Genomic DNA, 16,788 nt, shown 5'->3' with positions numbered 1-16,788 from the left:
TCGATGCGATCCGTTCACGATACCATTTCATTGTTTTGTCTCACATTGGTCTGGTTTTTATGTGGTTCAAATATTCTACCAAGTAAGTTTTGTAGATTGTAACAGGCAAAGTCTATTGCTCGATTTTGCTTTCGTGTGATCTCTCTCTCTCTCTCTCTTATTTTGACTCTTGAAGTCGTGACTAGCAATACTAGACAAGAACGACATGTGCCTTGCGTTGCGTACTTGATAAATTTGCACTCTCTGTCTTAAGCTTCTCTTTGATTTTTTCGTTTCAAGTAATTATCAATATATACAAATGTGGGCTTCTGCCAACTCTATTCGATGTACAAGGTCTTCGAAATGCCGCATCGAGGCGAAAAAAACATGTATTCCACGGGCTTTATTGGTTGTGATCCAAATGAGTAGCATGCAACGGGCCGTAAATGGAACAAAGCAATCCCCGCCCTTTCCCGACCTTCTGCTGGTCATGCCACTGCACTGCGCATCCTGCGTCCCTCTACTCCGTAGACAAGGGATGTATCTGTATCTCAAGTGTCGTGCAGGTCTTGTAGGTATCTGCAGAGAGTCTGTCTGCCGCAAGCAACCTACGTACAGACATGATAAGCTAGTACCTGTTTGTTCATAACAATCATTCCCCAGGCCTTGCTTGTATCTCCAAATCTTGTCTCTTTTTCCCCCGATCCATATTGTCGCCACCGAAGAAATCAGATCGGGATCAAGAGCCCCGCGCAGGATTGTGATTCTTCGACGGCTTGGGCATTCTCTCGTATGCATTCGGGCTCGGTTTCCTCCTTGCTTTTTTCAATTTCGAGCCATGATCGTGTTCGTGATCTGAGCACTTTGTGTCATGTTCATGTTCATGTTCATGTTCATGGACACGGTTGTGGGAGTCCCCGTGCGAGGGTGCACGACGGGTCCGATTCATTCTAGCTAAACGACGGTCGTCTTCGCTCTCGCTCTCGCTGCTTGACGAACTGGATGATTCCTCCGAGCTGCTTTCTCCTACTGGTCGGGCTTTGTGGTAGATGCAGCATACTGTGGGTGGCGATCAGAGATTGAATTTAATATCGTAGTGAAACGGAAGGAACTTACCCTTTGAGCTCTTTTTTCCCATGCCTTCGTTATCTACGACATCTTCGCTCCATCTTATTCGGCGGGATGAAGAGGTTTCTTCAGCGGCTGGTGCTTCTTCAGCTCGCAGTCTGAGGGTTGCCGGGAAGGGAACCGATTGTTCCCGGGACTCGGTGGTAGTCCGGAGAGAATTTGAGGCTGGCTGTCGGGATCGAGACATTTTCAAGTAGAGTGGATGAGTTTGAAGATGGCGAGGGGGGGGACTTTTCCTGTATGATGCAACTGATAAGGGTTCACCGCCCTCTGTATCAAGATATGTATAATGTGTACTTCTACTTCTACGTCCGTCCAGTTATTTCTTGAATTTTGATTTATCATTTGAGTTGGGAAAGTGTTTTGTTGTTGTTGTTGTGTTTTTTTTGTTTTCACTTTAAACATTTGAAGTTATCAAACAGCGCCTTGGGCGGGCAAGATGAAGCCTGGTATCTGTTCCATACGCCTACAGCAACACTGAGGAACCTGTTCATCCTTAGAATCGGGTTTTCCGCATGCCCCTCCAAGGCGAAAGAAGAAAAGATAAAAAGAGGATGAATTCGCACACATCTTTCCGCCTTGCAACTTTCCCTTAACCTAAAACTGGTAGAGAGACCAGCCGTCGAGGCCATCATTCATCGACTTCACCGGTTCATGCCCAGAAGAAGCAGTGACGAACTCGGTACGTAGTTCTTGGTCGAGTCATAGCTCATCTTCAGCTTCCATCTCCGATGGCTTCAACAAGCCTCCTACCTTCATGGCACGATCTCGCTCGGCAGTTTGGGCGTCACGAACCGCTTGTTCTCTCTCCTCCGCGTAGAGCTCCGCGTTGTCATCAGAGAACTCCTTGAGGGAAATCAAGAAGTCACGGAGATGAGTTTTGAACTTGTTCAAGTCATCAGTGTAGGCAAATAGTCCGAGGACAAACTGCTTGATTTGTGCTCTGTGCAGACCAGTTAGTATTATTCAAAAAGATCTCGATCCAAGAAGAGTAGCTTACTCTTGAAGATTACTGAAAGCATTCTTAAGCAAGTTTGCAATATATTCTTGCAAGAAGTCTTTGTTGGAGGTGCCAATCGGAGCTTGGTCGGTAGAATAGATAGGCTCCTGGATCTTGCCAGACTCAACAAAGTAGAACATGCGTGACAAAAGTAAAGCCTGAGATTTGAACCCTAGAAGAAGAAAAAAAAAATTGTGAGAATATGTCCGAAGACCTGGGCGAGGTCCCACTTACCGGCCTTGTGATCACTATCGGTCAGAACAAAGAACACATCCTGGAGGATCGAAATGTAGAACTGGCGGAAGAAAATGCTCGAAGTTTGCGGGTCAGTTTCAGCCATGTTGTTCATCAGCTCCAAACACATCGTGAGACCAGTGTTCTCGACTTCACGGTTGTCGTGCTTCGAGGCCCACATGCATGAGTCGATGACAAACTTGAACTGTGCAGCATCGAGCTTCAGAAGTGCCTGGAAACAGTATAGGTTGACGGCCTGAAGTAGTTTGAAAAATTCGACGCGGTGCTCGGGATATTCGTGGAAGTCCTTGTTAATCATCTCCAGAGTGCAGTTGAAAACACTGTCCATGATGGCTGGGATCTTGTCCTCCATCAAATTCTGTGTTGATGTGTTAGTTGTTATGCCCAGGAGCGGACCAAATATATGGCCACTCAGTAAGGAGATAGAGTGGAGACATACATGAAGCTTATGGATAATCGTGGTCATGGCATTCAAGACCTCGGCCTCTCGTGCATCGGGAACGTTGCGGGCATAATCAATCAATACGGCCTCCATAAGCGGGGGCACCATACTGGTATTAACCATATCAAGATCATCCGACTTGTCCACATAGGTGTCAATGAGCTTCAGGATTTCTTTCTTAATAGTCCGAAGTCCTCGGACCTTGGGGGTTTTTCGGTGCGATGGCTCCTGCCATGTGTTAGTGACAGCCCAGGCATTCGCGAATAGGCGGAAATAATTACCATCATTTGCAACAGCATCATTGATCAGCTGACTGGCAGCACGGTACATGTTCAACATGTCGTGGTAGATGCGACCAATTTGGGAAGAGAAGTAGGTACCAATTGAGGAACAAGCGGCGACATTGGTCTTCATAATGTTTCCGACGATCTTGATGGTGTTGCCATCTTGGAGAATTGCCGGATTTTGGTTGGCTTCCGCAATAATCGCATCCCAGGCAGAGTTAGGGAGTGCCATCAAATTTTCAGTCAGGCGATCTTGGAGACTCTTTTGACCTTGGGCAGAGATCATGTAGCCGCAGGCTTCGTAGAAAGTGTGGATCTGTTGGGGAGAAAGATCCATGGTGATCTTTCTCATGTTGCGGACAATTTCTTCAATAAAAGGTTCATTCTCTCCTGGCTGGAGGGCCACAAAGTGCCGTCTGCACTTGTTTGCGATCTTGATGAACGTATCACAAGCCATGTCTTGAACACCTTCATGTGTTTCATGCATGAACTCGAAAAGCTTGTTAACAACGGTTTTGAGGAACTTCCAGTGGGCCTTCAGGAACCGGGGGTATTGTCCCACAATGTACATGATGTTACTCGCCACCACCGCCTTATTATCCTTTCCACGCTTCTGCTCTGTAAGGCCAAGCAGATCCTTGATCACAGTAACCAGGAAGCGCTTCTCTGTCTCTTCGTTCATAGCACCAGAGATGGAACCAATTGCCCAGCACAGCGTGTTGCAGTTCACCCACGACCATTCTGTACCGTCAACCTGCTTAGCCAGTTTGTCGATCATGATGGTCTCAGTATCAACCACATCCAAGTGGGTGAGGTAGACCAAACACTCGCGTATCGTCTTGTAAAGCTGGATGGTATCGCTCTCCTTGACAAATTCACGCACAATTTCACCCTCATCATTTTCAACCACGAGAACCTCCTCCGGGCGGACCATCTTCTCAATCATCACAGTGCGGAGGTTTGTGAGCACAGTCTCATATTTGTGTTTGCGCAGTGGGTAACCGGCGAGGGTACTAGGATTGGGGGCACCGCCATTGGCTAAACCACTGACGCTCATTGATACCAGCGGGTTGATATCCGTGATGGGGAGCTGCTGCATCTCTTCGTAGAGTTCTTGCACCAACTTGGTCCAGTAATCCAGGCAGATCTTGAACACCTCCCGATCATCAATCTGGCTGATCCGGATCATATAGAAATGTGAGTGGGTGAGGTAGTCTTGGTTCGGCAACTTCTCAATGAGCTAGAAGGAAGGAGGGGGATGTTAGCAAACAGATCTCGGGGAGAATTAAGCAGGTGGTTCACACGTACATCTAGGTGGGCACTAAAGAAGCTCGAAAGGAACAAGGCCAGGTTTGATACAAACTCTTGGTCTCTTCCGTTGCTCATGGCATATGTCTGCTTCAAATCCAGGGACAAAGGAATGACATTAGACACGGTAGTGAGTGTCTCGGTGAACATGTGCACCAATCGCTCATCATAGTTGTAGGGAGTACCAATCTGCAAGCCGCCAATCTCGGTCAGGCACTTCAGGGTCACATTGCGGAACTCGGGTTCACCAAGGAATCGAGTGAGGAGGGTATTGATAATGGGGGTTTCGAAGATGTAGCCCAACGGAATCCAGTTCAAAAATCGCAAAAGTGTTTCGAGGGTGGCTTTGACCAGACTGGGCTGGTTCGCAGTGTTCAGAACTTCGGAACAGAGTTGGAAAATCGATGCGAATTCCGATGTCATGGACGTTTTCAGGTTTCGTGCTTTGGCGGATGTCATTTGATCTTGGGAAAAGTCAAAGACTTCCTCGGACAGGAGACGAAGAATGGTCATGTTGTTCTCGCAGATTGAAAGGCCGGCGTGGCAGGAGGAGATGATCTCGTTGATGAAAGTAGGCCAATTGTGAGGCCATTCCTGTTTCAGAATGGAGACGAGGACTAGATTGAGCTTGTTCAAGAGGGGACGTTCAGCTTGGATCTTCTCCTCTGTTTCGGAGTTCTCGAGAATGAACTTCACGATGAAGTTACGAATGCCTGATAGATGTAATAATAATGTGAGCATAAGGCACGTAGTAACAATGGATTGTTGATCTTACCCTGGCATTGTTCCCGTGGTAGAACCTTCCACCGGGTCATGATCACATTGTCAAGTACTTGAAGGGCAATGTCTATATGGGGTCAGCGTCAATGTTCCAGATACTGCAAGGCAGAATTGTCCCAAAGGCTTGATACGCACATTTGGTTTGAAGATATGAGGCCTCTTGGAGGATATTGCCCACGGTGACCCAAGCATCGGGGTTCTGCTTAAACTGCAACACGAAGAAAAAAAAGAATTGGTCAGTTTTGCATTCATAACAAAATCGTCAAGGACTGTGCCGCTTACCTCTGTCAAGGTCTGCTGGGCTTGGTTTTGCTAGATGGGTTCAATAGTGTCAGCGTTGGCCACGGAGATGAAGCAGAAGATCTGTGATTCAACCAGAATGTAGTAGAGATCATATTGGATTGGATCGCACTTACAATTTCTCCTTTGCCTTCAAACAAAGCTCGGACCGTGTTGTCCAGCTCTTGCACTGAAATCGACATCCCGGCGCAGACTGGCGGTGTCGCCTCAGATCACGAAATGGGTTTGGTCACAAGAGAATCACGATTTGAGGGTTAATTGGAAACCGCCTGGACAAGATATGAGGGGGCCAAGGCGGCTGCAGGGCAGTATTGGAGGGGGGGAAATGAGAAGCAATAGGATCGGTGGGGTAGTGAGATCCTTTGGAGGGGTTGGGTCAGCAGGGTCTCCGACAGAGAAATGATTGGGTGAGAGAAAAGCAGGTCTAGACTTACCAGAATACCAAGGCAGCTTTTTTCAAGAAAAGAAAAACACGAGATTTGGGGGGGTAAAAAGGAAGCTATCCAGACTCTGGCGGTGAGAGCGCGTTGATGTTTGAACTGTCCCAAGTTGGGTCTCGATATTATGTCAGCTGCACTCTCCGCCCGCGGGCGCTTTCCATCTTCCAAGTTCAAGTCTATACAAATGTCCACGGGTATGTAGTTATATTATCTTATGAATGCATGTATACATATGTACTTGTTAGGTTTTTTTTGTTATCATTCTTATAATGAGAGTCAAGGTGGTTGTTATAATTTTAATAAGGATAAATACTATTGGGCTAAGTTAGAAATATCATGACCTCTACAGAGTATGGTTACATAGTTGTATGTACATATGTATGTACTCTTTATATGTATACTCCATGCTGATTACGTATACCGTTACATAGATCAAAATGTAGATTCCAAATTCGATAAACAAACGCGAAAAATTTACACATATATGGAATTTGTATATAAGCAGAAACGTCCGAAAAGCAGAAAAGAAAAACAAAACAAAACAAAAGCACCAAAGTCGCCTAAAGTGTTAAAAATGCAAGCGTAAGCCCAAAAGTATCCGTGCCCAGCCGATTTCTTAGTTTAGTTTCTTGGTCCTAGCGCCGCGGCACGCTGCAGTCATCAAATAATTCCCGAGATGGGCGCCAGTCCCATAAAAAAAAAATCAGAGAGGGAGAAGTCAAATAGGAAGGGCAAAAAAGAGAGAAAGTGAAAACATGAATTTAATTCAGAAACGCATTAATTATGTGTAGATATATATCAATCAAGAAAGAAAACGAAGTATCCTAAATCCTAAGCGCATAACCGCCATTATACGCGTACACGGGCGCCAATGGCGAATATCGGAAGAAGGTAAGTTAGTCAGCGCGGGACGAAGAAGGGGGCCGCCAGGGAACGCGCGCAAGTTGAAAAAGAAAAGCAAAAGGGAAAAAAAAAAAAAAAAAAAGAAGCGAATGAATGAAGTGTCTCAGAACCCGCGCCTCACTAAGATAGAACTCATCACACTTTCCGATTGGGTACTACTTGTGACGCCGTCATTGCCGATCGCGCGCCAACTTCCCCTTATTTTTGTTTTATTATGTACTTTACTATACAGAAAAAGAGCTAGGACCTTCTCTCTTTCTCTCTTCCTTTTCCCTTTTTTTCCCTTTCTCATTACTATTTCCCCCCCCCCTCCTCTCCCGCTTCTCCTTGGATTTCCTTTTTTCTATATTCTTTTTTCTCTTTTTCTACTCCGTACTTTCTACTCTATTTTCTACCTTTTACTTTATACTGGCGACTTTTGTTTCTTCTTTTTTTTAACTGGCTGCTGGCTACTGGCTACTGGCTACCTTTTCATTTTGGCGCTAGCTTTTACATCATTTTCGTATAGAAAAGGGTTGTATATGACAATCTCCCGGTACTTCTACCCCACCGTGGATGAACTTGTTACAAAAGCATTGAGAGAAATCAGAAACAAAAGAGCTTTTTCAAAAAGAAAGTTATCTTGAAGCTACAAAATTATTCTAAGCGCTTGCGCTTGCGACTTTGCCGCGTTTCGCGAGAGAAAGAGAGAGACTCTTACACTTGAGTCTGGTCTTATTCTTCCCATATATCATCGCTTGTGGAAGACATATACACTATACTATTGCATAGTGTCTCTCTATTACCTCAACTTCAATCGGGTGTAACCTCAGCCCTATCTTGTTTGATATTATTGCAGCGAATTACGGTTTCATTTTCGTTTTTGTTTGACCCAGTTCTTGTTCTTTTTCCAACTTCTTCAACCATGACAGCTCCTGCTGTACCTCTGATGAATGGTCACGATTCTGGAACGGAAACGGGGACAGAACACAGTCCCTCCCGCTTCACGGCTGTCAATGGCAGGGAATTCGTCCCCGGGAATGGGATATCTGCCGGCTCCATTGGAGATCATTCAATTCCGGAAAGGTCCAACTTAGATGACAATCGGCGAGGTAACCGGGAGAATCCTGCAGATGATCAGAAGGAGCAAATACCTCCAAGATCTTCATCTCCAGACATTCCCCCCTCTCATAAGAATAAAAGAAAGAGATCCGAATCACAGGAACGAGATTCTTCAAATCAAGGCCTGAATGCTTCCAAAAGTCCGGTGGGCCGTCCCGCCGAAACTCACCATTCTAATCCGAATGGCAGCACAGCTGGGTCTGTTGTCGAGATGGAACGCGCCAATCATTCTGCAACGCCCTCTCATCGGTCCGAGGGCAACGATGTGGGTCAAACATCTGCCAATAGTCCATGGTCGGAATATGATTCTCAGTTGATCACCCAAGCTCAACGGGCTCAGCAAATGGATGTCTCGGATGCCCATCTGGCAGATGCTCTGCAACGTGAGGCAGGCCATGAACGGTCGGGCAACCGCTCGACCCCTAGCGCTCAGCAGCCTTCTTCTCCTGGTTATGTCCAAGACCGACATGGAACAATGCATGTCGCCCCAAAGAGGAAGCGAGTGTTTAGTAATCGAACGAAGACGGGTTGTATGACCTGCCGTCGCAGAAAGAAGAAGTGCGACGAGCAACATCCAGCATGTAAGTCCATACCCGGTGGATTTAGCTTTCTCATCGGTATCCTAGAAATCAACACAAACAAAAACAAATGAGAGAGAAAGAGAGAAAGCCTATATTAACCATGCACTGTAGGCAACAATTGTCTTCGGGGTGGCTTCATATGCGAGGGATATTCGTCGCGAAGCACCTGGCAGAAGCCATCGAATGCAAAGACCCCGGTTCCTTTGCAATCTAAAGAGGGCTACTCAGATAAATCGGGCCCGCCGTACACACAAGAAACCTCTCGTCATCAAGATCGACAACCTAGTATGACAGAACATGTTGACACGACAAATATAAGGCCCCTGGGGGTGGAGAATAACGAACGTCCTGCCCAACAATACAACACCAGTCCAACAATCACAGCATCAAATCACGCCTGGTCAAAACAAAGTTGGCCAAGCGCGGGAGCTAGTCATTCTCCTTATGCTTCCGATCCTGTTTCAAAAGGCAACTATCGCACGGTCACATCTATTCATGAATCATCGCAAGAGATTCGACACAAGTCTGACTACCCGGTAATATCTTCTATTCGTGACTTGAGTCATGGACCTCCTCCTAAAGCCAGTATGCCCATGTTCCAGGGGACCGTTGAGCAACGACCATTACCCCTTGCAGCTTTGGATACCCATAGTCCTCAGGCACAGGCTCGCATGGCATTAAATGTGGAAACCCAGATGACTGCTCACTCCATGCCGAGTGAGGAGACCGAGAAAGAAAAAATGATCAACGGTGAACTCTATCGACCGTTCGACGTTCACCTCATGGAGGATCGGGATCGTTGCCGAGGTGCATTGTGGAGATTTAATAATGCTTGTAACCCACTCACCGGGGTCAGTTCAAAGGAACAAACCCGCCTGCTGAAGGAGGTCATTGTACCCCCGGCAAGTTCTGTTTCCAATTCACCATCTGGTGTCGGAGCTCGCTCTGTTGGGTCCATTGGTCAAGGTGCGGTTGTTGAAGCGCCTTTCACCTACCATTATGGATACAATATCCACATTGGAGAAGATGTGATGGTCTCGGAGAACTGTTTATTCGTAGATGATTGTGTCATCCGTATCGGTGCCCACACGTGGATCGGCCCAAACGTCAAGGTGCTCAGTTCAACTGCTAATCATACTATGCAAGAACGCAAGGGATCGCAGAGTCGGTACCAAGGCCGTCAAGTCACTATCGAAGAGGATTGTTACGTGGGCGCCGGGTGCATCATCTACCCGGGTGTTCGTCTCTACCGGGGGGTTTATGTAGCTCCAGGTCAAATTGTTACGTCGGACATTCCAGCTTACGGGTTTCAGGGGTTGAAACCTACCATCCCCTGAGACCTACATGTGAACGAATTGACGTGTATGATTGTATGGGTGTTGCAGTGAAGAGTGAAGAGTTTCCAACTCCTATTCACCGGCGGCTTTGGGTCGAAAGACAGGAATTATGACCAGGCTAATATCTTTATGGTGTATGTTTCTATTTCTTTTCTTTTCTGTTTTGATATCCACAAGTCGACAAATGATTTCGATTATGTTTGTACGTTATTAGCACTCTCTATCTTGTGGTAGAATCAAGTGTCATATTGTAGCCTATACATATAATACTTCTACCATGTTTTTTCTTCTTCTTTGTAATGTTTGTTGTATCTCAATTCTGGGATCTGATTGAAGCCTCTGATTTGTATCCTTCACAAGAGTGATAAAAAAAAACAGTACTAATGGGTAATCGTGAGCAACGTATATAAATCAAACCATCATGTCACATAAGAGGAATCTATCCAGTTTCATATCATGCACAATCACATGTTCAGAAATTTATCAGACCCATTATAAATGTGGTCAAATGTGGAAAAATGAGCATAACTCCCCCATCCGAGAATCGCACTTTTGGTGGAGAGGAGATGGCAAGTTGTAAAAGGGAGAGGGGAACTAAAGCCAATCAAGGAACTCTGGGACAAAATAACTGATCACAATCCCAGCGCCCGCTCTTAATATGCCTTCAGTACTTTCGAAGGCCATGTCCTTGAGGTTAAAAACACCTGCCTTGGCAGCTGCATGAATCATTGCAAATTCACCACTGACTTGATAAGCTGCCACTGGAAGATCCGGTGCCAAATCCTTGGCATCACGAATGATATCAAGGTAGCTACTAGCCGGCTTCACCATGATGATGTCAGCACCTTCGGCCATGTCTCTCTGTATCGCACGGCGGGCGAGACCACGACCACCAGGGGGAAGTTGGTAGCACCGACGATCTCCAAATGAGGGACAGGAACCAGCCGCATCCCGGAATGGACCGTATAAACAGCCGCTAAATTTGGCACTGTATGACATCAAGAGCACACGGTGGGCCACACCGGCTTCGATCAACTTGAGCTTAATAGCCCGGATCCTTCCATCATTCATGTCTGACGGAGCAACGCAATGGGCCCCTGCTGATGCGTAGGCAATCGCCACATCAGAAATCCGGTCAACGGATTGCGCATTGTCGAGAGTCCCATCTTCTCGTAAAATACCACAGTGGCCATGCGATGTATACTCGCAGAGGCATACGTCCGTCGTGATATAAAGCTGGGGGAAACGAGATCGAAGGAGTCGAATGGATTGAATCACCGGGCCATCTGGGTCATCTGCAGCAGTTCCGAGAGCATCCTTGGCTGAGGGTTGAAGAGGAACGCCAAACAACATCACCGAGCGCAGACCCTTGCGGACCAATGGGGCAAGGAAAGGGACCAAGCGGTTAATTCCACGGCGGTGTTGATTAGGCAAGGAGGGTATTGGTGTATCCTCGTCGGGGTTATCAGTAATGAACAAGGGATAGATAAGCATGTCCTGGGTGTGTTAACTACAATTGCCACAATGAGATGTATATGACGAACCTTGGTCAATTGTCTCTCGGCTTGCCATGCTCTGCTCAGGGGGTGACTATATCCAGAATGCAGCTGACTGGAAACTTCACCGGAGATGCTGACACTTGTGGCGGCGGTGCTGGTATACGACCGAGCGGTCGCGTGCGATCGGGCATGTGAAATTTGTGAGCTGCCATCGTCGACACGCGCATCGCGAAAGGCAATGTCGGATACCAAGTTTGAGAACGACATTGTTGGTGCTTAAATCGACGGAAGAGAGAGTTGGAGGAATTTAAAAGAGAGTGAAGAAGAGTCGGGGAAATAAGGCGAATACCAAGAGCTATGATTGGTTGATGTCATGTCGCCACATTGATGCCGACTACCCGACCACCGCTTCTATATCAACTTATCCAGTGTATATATATGTATGTACCTACATAAATACTGGTACATATGTAGTTAATATATATCGAAGGCCTTGCTGCGGGATCCTTTTTATGGTATTTCGGTTGGATGCCAACATGATTTTTGATTACTATAACGATCTCTCTCATGTCGTTTATGTCCCACCTAAAGGCGGAAAAAAAATACAAAACTACATTTGTATTCTGAGCAACCGGCTGACTACATATATAAATAGCTATGTATATACCCGTCTTACCATGACCGACTCGCCGTACGAGTCAGTCTATCAGTATACTTTTATCTTTTTGGGTATCTGTCGGTTCAAATTCATAATTAGGGCTACATAGATACCTAGGTAAAATTTTTCAAAATATCATTTATTTATCAAATTTGAACATTAGGGAATAAATAAAGCATATTGATAATTTTACCCCCCCTTGCCTAAATTTTCAGGGTTTCTGCCCAATCCATAGGGCATATAAATATATTAATAGGGACCGATTAGTTCTATAACCGCTTTCCTAAATATAAATATAGGGTTATATAAGGTTATGTTACCTCGCATTACGAGGTCTAAGCCCTATATTGGTTCGTATATACGAACTAGTTACTTTATCATATTATTAGACCTTGTTAGCACTTAGGTCCCAATAAGAACTCCCTCTTACTATATAAATATAAATTAAGTACCTTTAAGCACTATACTTTAATCAGACTTCCGTATAACCTAGTAAGACCTAGACCTAACCTGGACCTAATACAGTCTAGGTATAAAGGGCTAAAGCTAAATTAATTTAATTAAGGCTAGGCTGATATACGATTCACATTAATCTTAAAGAAAGGAACTATCTAACGTAGGGTACGGCGTAGTAACCCCGGCTATAGGTCACGTAGTCTAATGTAATATCTATTAGGCTCTAGCCCGTGATATGTGAAGTATAGGGGGGTTCTAGTGTTTACAGGATAGGGCCTGTCAACTAGGTAAGACGAAGATGGCTCCGGAACAGATGTATTGTGTGAATAGTACAGAGACTGATTCTTGGGGAACTTCCAGGTTCCTAAGAATGGACTATTTATCATTGATAGGAGCGGGGTAGAGTGGCGGTCAGAGTACGCTCTGTGATCGACAGTGACACGCTGGCGATAACCCGTCTCTATGACAGGACTCTGAAGATTCAGGATCCCCTCCGTTACATAATATTACCCCCCTCCTTACTTTTTAGCAACGTAGTAATTGTATAACGGGGTTAACGATGTCCCCATCGATCCGGTAACGGGAAGGTTCCGATACGGGACCGAATCGCTTCTTATATATAGCTAATACTAAGTAATTATCGATAACGTCTAATCTCTTTTGCATCATCCCTACTGTAACGGCGTGGTGCTGTTAGCAATGTGCGCACTGAGTAATATATGTATCGGTCCCAGGCATGTTAGCCTGACGGCTAACATAGTGGTCTTTTTGGCCTAGTTGGTAGTGTGTGTTGACCCGGGTGCACGCTCTCACACCTACGTACCTAGTCTACTTCACTAATACTTTTAATTTAAAGTACTTCTCTAGTAAGTCGAGAATCTCTGACTTTATACTCTATTCGTTATTAACCTTAACTATTAGCGGCTATATATTATGAATAATTTATAATAGAAATAAGTCCAATAATTGATTATACTAATTTAATTTAAAAACTAAGTAGAAGTTTGTTAGTACGTCTAATTGGGTTATATATATCGTTGGAATATCTATAATTCAGTACTAAGTATAGACCTAGTCGATCTTCTTCAACGGGCGTTAGCTACGGATATCATACAGGTTGACTTATACTTAATTGTTAATTACTATAGTAAATTAGGGCCATTTAAGACCAATTCGCTTTATTTTTTTACTTCTCTTATATAGCCGCGATTATAGATTATACGAATAAGTAGCTTCTTATAGCCGTGCTATTAAAGATTTATTTATAATTATATAACCATATAGTCATATCTCTTAACTTATTAATATTGTCTATATCGACAGCTCAAGAACTAATACAATAACAACAAATAGAGAAAAAATGTAATTAAAAGATAGAGTTAGATCGCTAGCTTTTCATATATAATTTGCTAAAACCCGCTTATAAGGTAAGGACTTTTATCGTTAACAATAACCTAAAAAATAGACAAAAATACGTTAAAAACACTATCATTATATTATGCTTTTATATAATTCCTTTTGTTTAACTAATTTTATCTCTTTTATAGGTTAATCAGTAATAAATAATAAATTCGTAGTTTTACCTTCCTTGAATAAAGGTAGCTTTTATACTAGAGTCTATTGTTATTTTAACTTAGAATCCCTAAAAAATTAGTAGTAATTTTAACAGTCTATATTCTAAATCTCACTAAATAAAAGATCTTTTATAAATAGTATAGTTGTATAAGAATTAGCGTATCATCCCTTACGCTAAACTAAAGGATTACTTAAGATAATATCAAATAAATAGCATTCTAGCCTAGGTACTCAGTAACTTAAAAGTTATATATTCTTAAAATATTTCTTACTCTTAATATTTATTATTAAAGATCTATATCTATTATCGAAAGGTTAGTAATCCTCGCTTATTGAGTATTTGAAAATGCTTATCATCGTTTTTGTTTTATTAACGATTCGACGGTCGCCCTATTTAACGCTAAAATATATACTTAATATATTATTACTTAATTTTCCTTGGAAATTTTTATTTTATACCTTTAGCTTTATAATAGTTATTAAGAGGAATAAAAAGTATAAGAAGGGGATAGGAATAGTTAATAAGGTAAGAAGGTAATTTAGAATTCTTTAAGGAAGAATTCTTAGTGATGATGTTTATAGATAGTTGAAATGTTGAAATCCCTTTTATTATATATCTTTTTACCCTTCTTGTATATTAGAATATAAGCTAATAAATATATACTATAATCCTTATATATTTAGTTATATTAAACTATTATAACTAATCAAAGACCTTTTTATCTATATCATCTTATAACAAAGCCTAGCCTATTCTTAATACGATATTTGATAATGAATATAATAAGCTTATTAAGTTAATAAATAACAAAATATAAAATCGAACTTTGTTATTAGTCTTATATATCATATTACTTTTTACTTTAATATTATACTTTATTGGAGTAGTATAGGTTTCTATAATATATTTATTATAACTATAATCTTCTAACAAATTATTGAAGTAGATAAATATATTATCTATATATATAGATATAAAGTCATTAAAGTATTCTTATAATATTTAGTTAATAAACCTCTAAAACATTATTAATATTTTTATAAGTCTAAAAAGGTATAATATTTTATTTAAGGAGATTATATTAGGTATAATAAAATATCTTTTAATTTAGTAATTATTATATATTTTATTTTTGTTGATCTACTATACCCTTCTTAGCTACTATTTAGTACTGTTTTATTTATAACCTTTATATATATTAGCAAAATCAATAAATATTACTAAGGTCAAGTTAAGTTTACTTTTATTATTATTTAATTACGTAGTATAGTATAATAATAACTTATTAATATTTGATGTATAATTCGCTAATAAGTCCTAGAAAGGTAGTGAGAATACTATAAGTTATAAGTAAGCTATCTAATCTATTAGTGTTAGTAAGGTCTAGTCTTATCTTACATTACCTAATAAATATACTCTTTCCTATGATATTTGCCTTATTAGCTCTTATATAAATAGAATAATTATTTTAATAAAAGACAATTAATACTTATACTAACGCTTTAAAAAGATAATAAATAAGAAATTAAAGAGATCTTAGAAATTAGTAATTTAAGAAAGACTTCTATTTAGTAAAATAGACTAACTAACTATTAGAATGTAAGTAATATACAGTTAAAATGGACAATAAATAAATTCTTCTATAGGTTGTAACTTTTTAGCTATATATTTATTACTAAAGAAACTAATATAGAATAATAATAGTACGTTTAGAAATTACCGCTATAACTCCTATAAGACAAGAAATATTTTAGTCCTATATTCTGGTCCTATCACTTATATAAGACTAAGCTAAGCCTACTTAAGTAGTTATACCGCCTAAATAGGTAGTGATGCTCGGTCTTAGTATTGATTTTGATCGCCAAGACTTGTTAAGCATAATTTAATATGACTTAAATTTAAAGAATTTCTCAGCCTAAAATATAATATAAGATTACAAACCTCTTATGTTAGGCTATAATAAAATTCTAGTTGTGCCCGTATTTAATACGTTTATCTTTAATTAAATCGTGAAATAATACTATATTATAATATCACTATTTTAGAAATAAATTATTTATTCGCCACTATTCTAAATAACTAAGGGTTAATAGTATATATTTATTTACCGCTATTCTAATAATAAGGGTAGATAATATATATTTATTCGCTATATATTCATATATAAAAAGAAGGAAATAGAAAAACTTATAATAATTAATTCTTTACCACTTCATAAATATTATTATTAAGAGTTTTTTAATAGGGTTCTAAATTACCTTCTTACCTTATTAGATTTCTCTATTCCCTTCTTATACTTTTTATTCCTCTTGATAAATTTTATATTATTAAAATTAAAACCTCTAAATTATTATCTATTCTACGATCCTTTAATATTGATATAAGTATTTATATAAACTATAAACACTCTTTAATTTTAATAAAGTGTTAATATTAATTATAGATTTTGAGGAATGCCTAGATTTTAATATATAATAAGTTCTTCTTAATTTTAGGTAGCTTTTATTTTACTCTTATATACTCTATCTAATAACGCGCTAAAATAATTATAGTAGTAATACCTAAGGTATCTGATTAAATAAATATAAACTATATTTCTTTAAAAGGCGGTAGAAACTAGTAGAACTAGTTATAGATCTATACTTATAAATTCTTCGTAATAACCTCTTTATGGATCTATATTTAGTCCCTATATACTTAAAATTCTTAATAAGGTATTATTATAAATTAATATTATAACTAAGCTAATCGACCTAATATC

At 41.0% G+C, this 16,788-nt stretch overlaps 4 protein-coding genes across 4 annotated transcripts; 1 reads left to right on the top strand and 3 right to left on the bottom strand.

The window, feature by feature from the left end:
• Positions 1-718: 718 nt before the first annotated feature.
• N7529_009673 (PPP1R11/YPI1 family protein) lies at positions 719-1,294 on the bottom strand (the record flags this gene model as incomplete). Its single annotated transcript, XM_057245200.1, has 2 exons — positions 719-1,038; positions 1,096-1,294. 2 exons carry the CDS (start codon positions 1,292-1,294, stop codon positions 719-721), a joined length of 519 nt encoding a protein of 172 aa, XP_057093463.1.
• Positions 1,295-1,809: 515 nt separating this feature from the next.
• N7529_009672 (exportin CRM1) lies at positions 1,810-5,658 on the bottom strand (the record flags this gene model as incomplete). The annotated part of the gene is made up of 9 exons (XM_057245199.1): positions 1,810-2,050; positions 2,108-2,279; positions 2,342-2,720; positions 2,802-4,328; positions 4,397-5,109; positions 5,172-5,243; positions 5,312-5,384; positions 5,459-5,488; positions 5,593-5,658. The coding sequence occupies 9 exons, from the start codon at positions 5,656-5,658 to the stop codon at positions 1,810-1,812; spliced, it is 3,273 nt and encodes a 1,090-aa protein (XP_057093462.1).
• Positions 5,659-7,723: 2,065 nt separating this feature from the next.
• N7529_009671 (uncharacterized protein) lies at positions 7,724-9,838 on the top strand (the record flags this gene model as incomplete). The annotated part of the gene is made up of 2 exons (XM_057245198.1): positions 7,724-8,501; positions 8,613-9,838. The coding sequence occupies 2 exons, from the start codon at positions 7,724-7,726 to the stop codon at positions 9,836-9,838; spliced, it is 2,004 nt and encodes a 667-aa protein (XP_057093461.1).
• Positions 9,839-10,432: 594 nt separating this feature from the next.
• On the bottom strand, positions 10,433-11,604 carry N7529_009670 (porphobilinogen synthase HEM2; the record flags this gene model as incomplete). The annotated part of the gene is made up of 2 exons (XM_057245197.1): positions 10,433-11,335; positions 11,383-11,604. The coding sequence occupies 2 exons, from the start codon at positions 11,602-11,604 to the stop codon at positions 10,433-10,435; spliced, it is 1,125 nt and encodes a 374-aa protein (XP_057093460.1).
• Positions 11,605-16,788: the final 5,184 nt, after the last annotated feature.

Source organism: Penicillium soppii (assembly GCF_028829465.1).
Source record: "Penicillium soppii strain IBT 18220 chromosome Unknown utg000007l, whole genome shotgun sequence".
Taxonomy (NCBI): domain Eukaryota; kingdom Fungi; phylum Ascomycota; class Eurotiomycetes; order Eurotiales; family Aspergillaceae; genus Penicillium; species Penicillium soppii.
The sequence above is the reverse complement of the archived record's forward strand: the minus strand, read 5'-3'. Positions and strand labels throughout refer to the sequence as shown.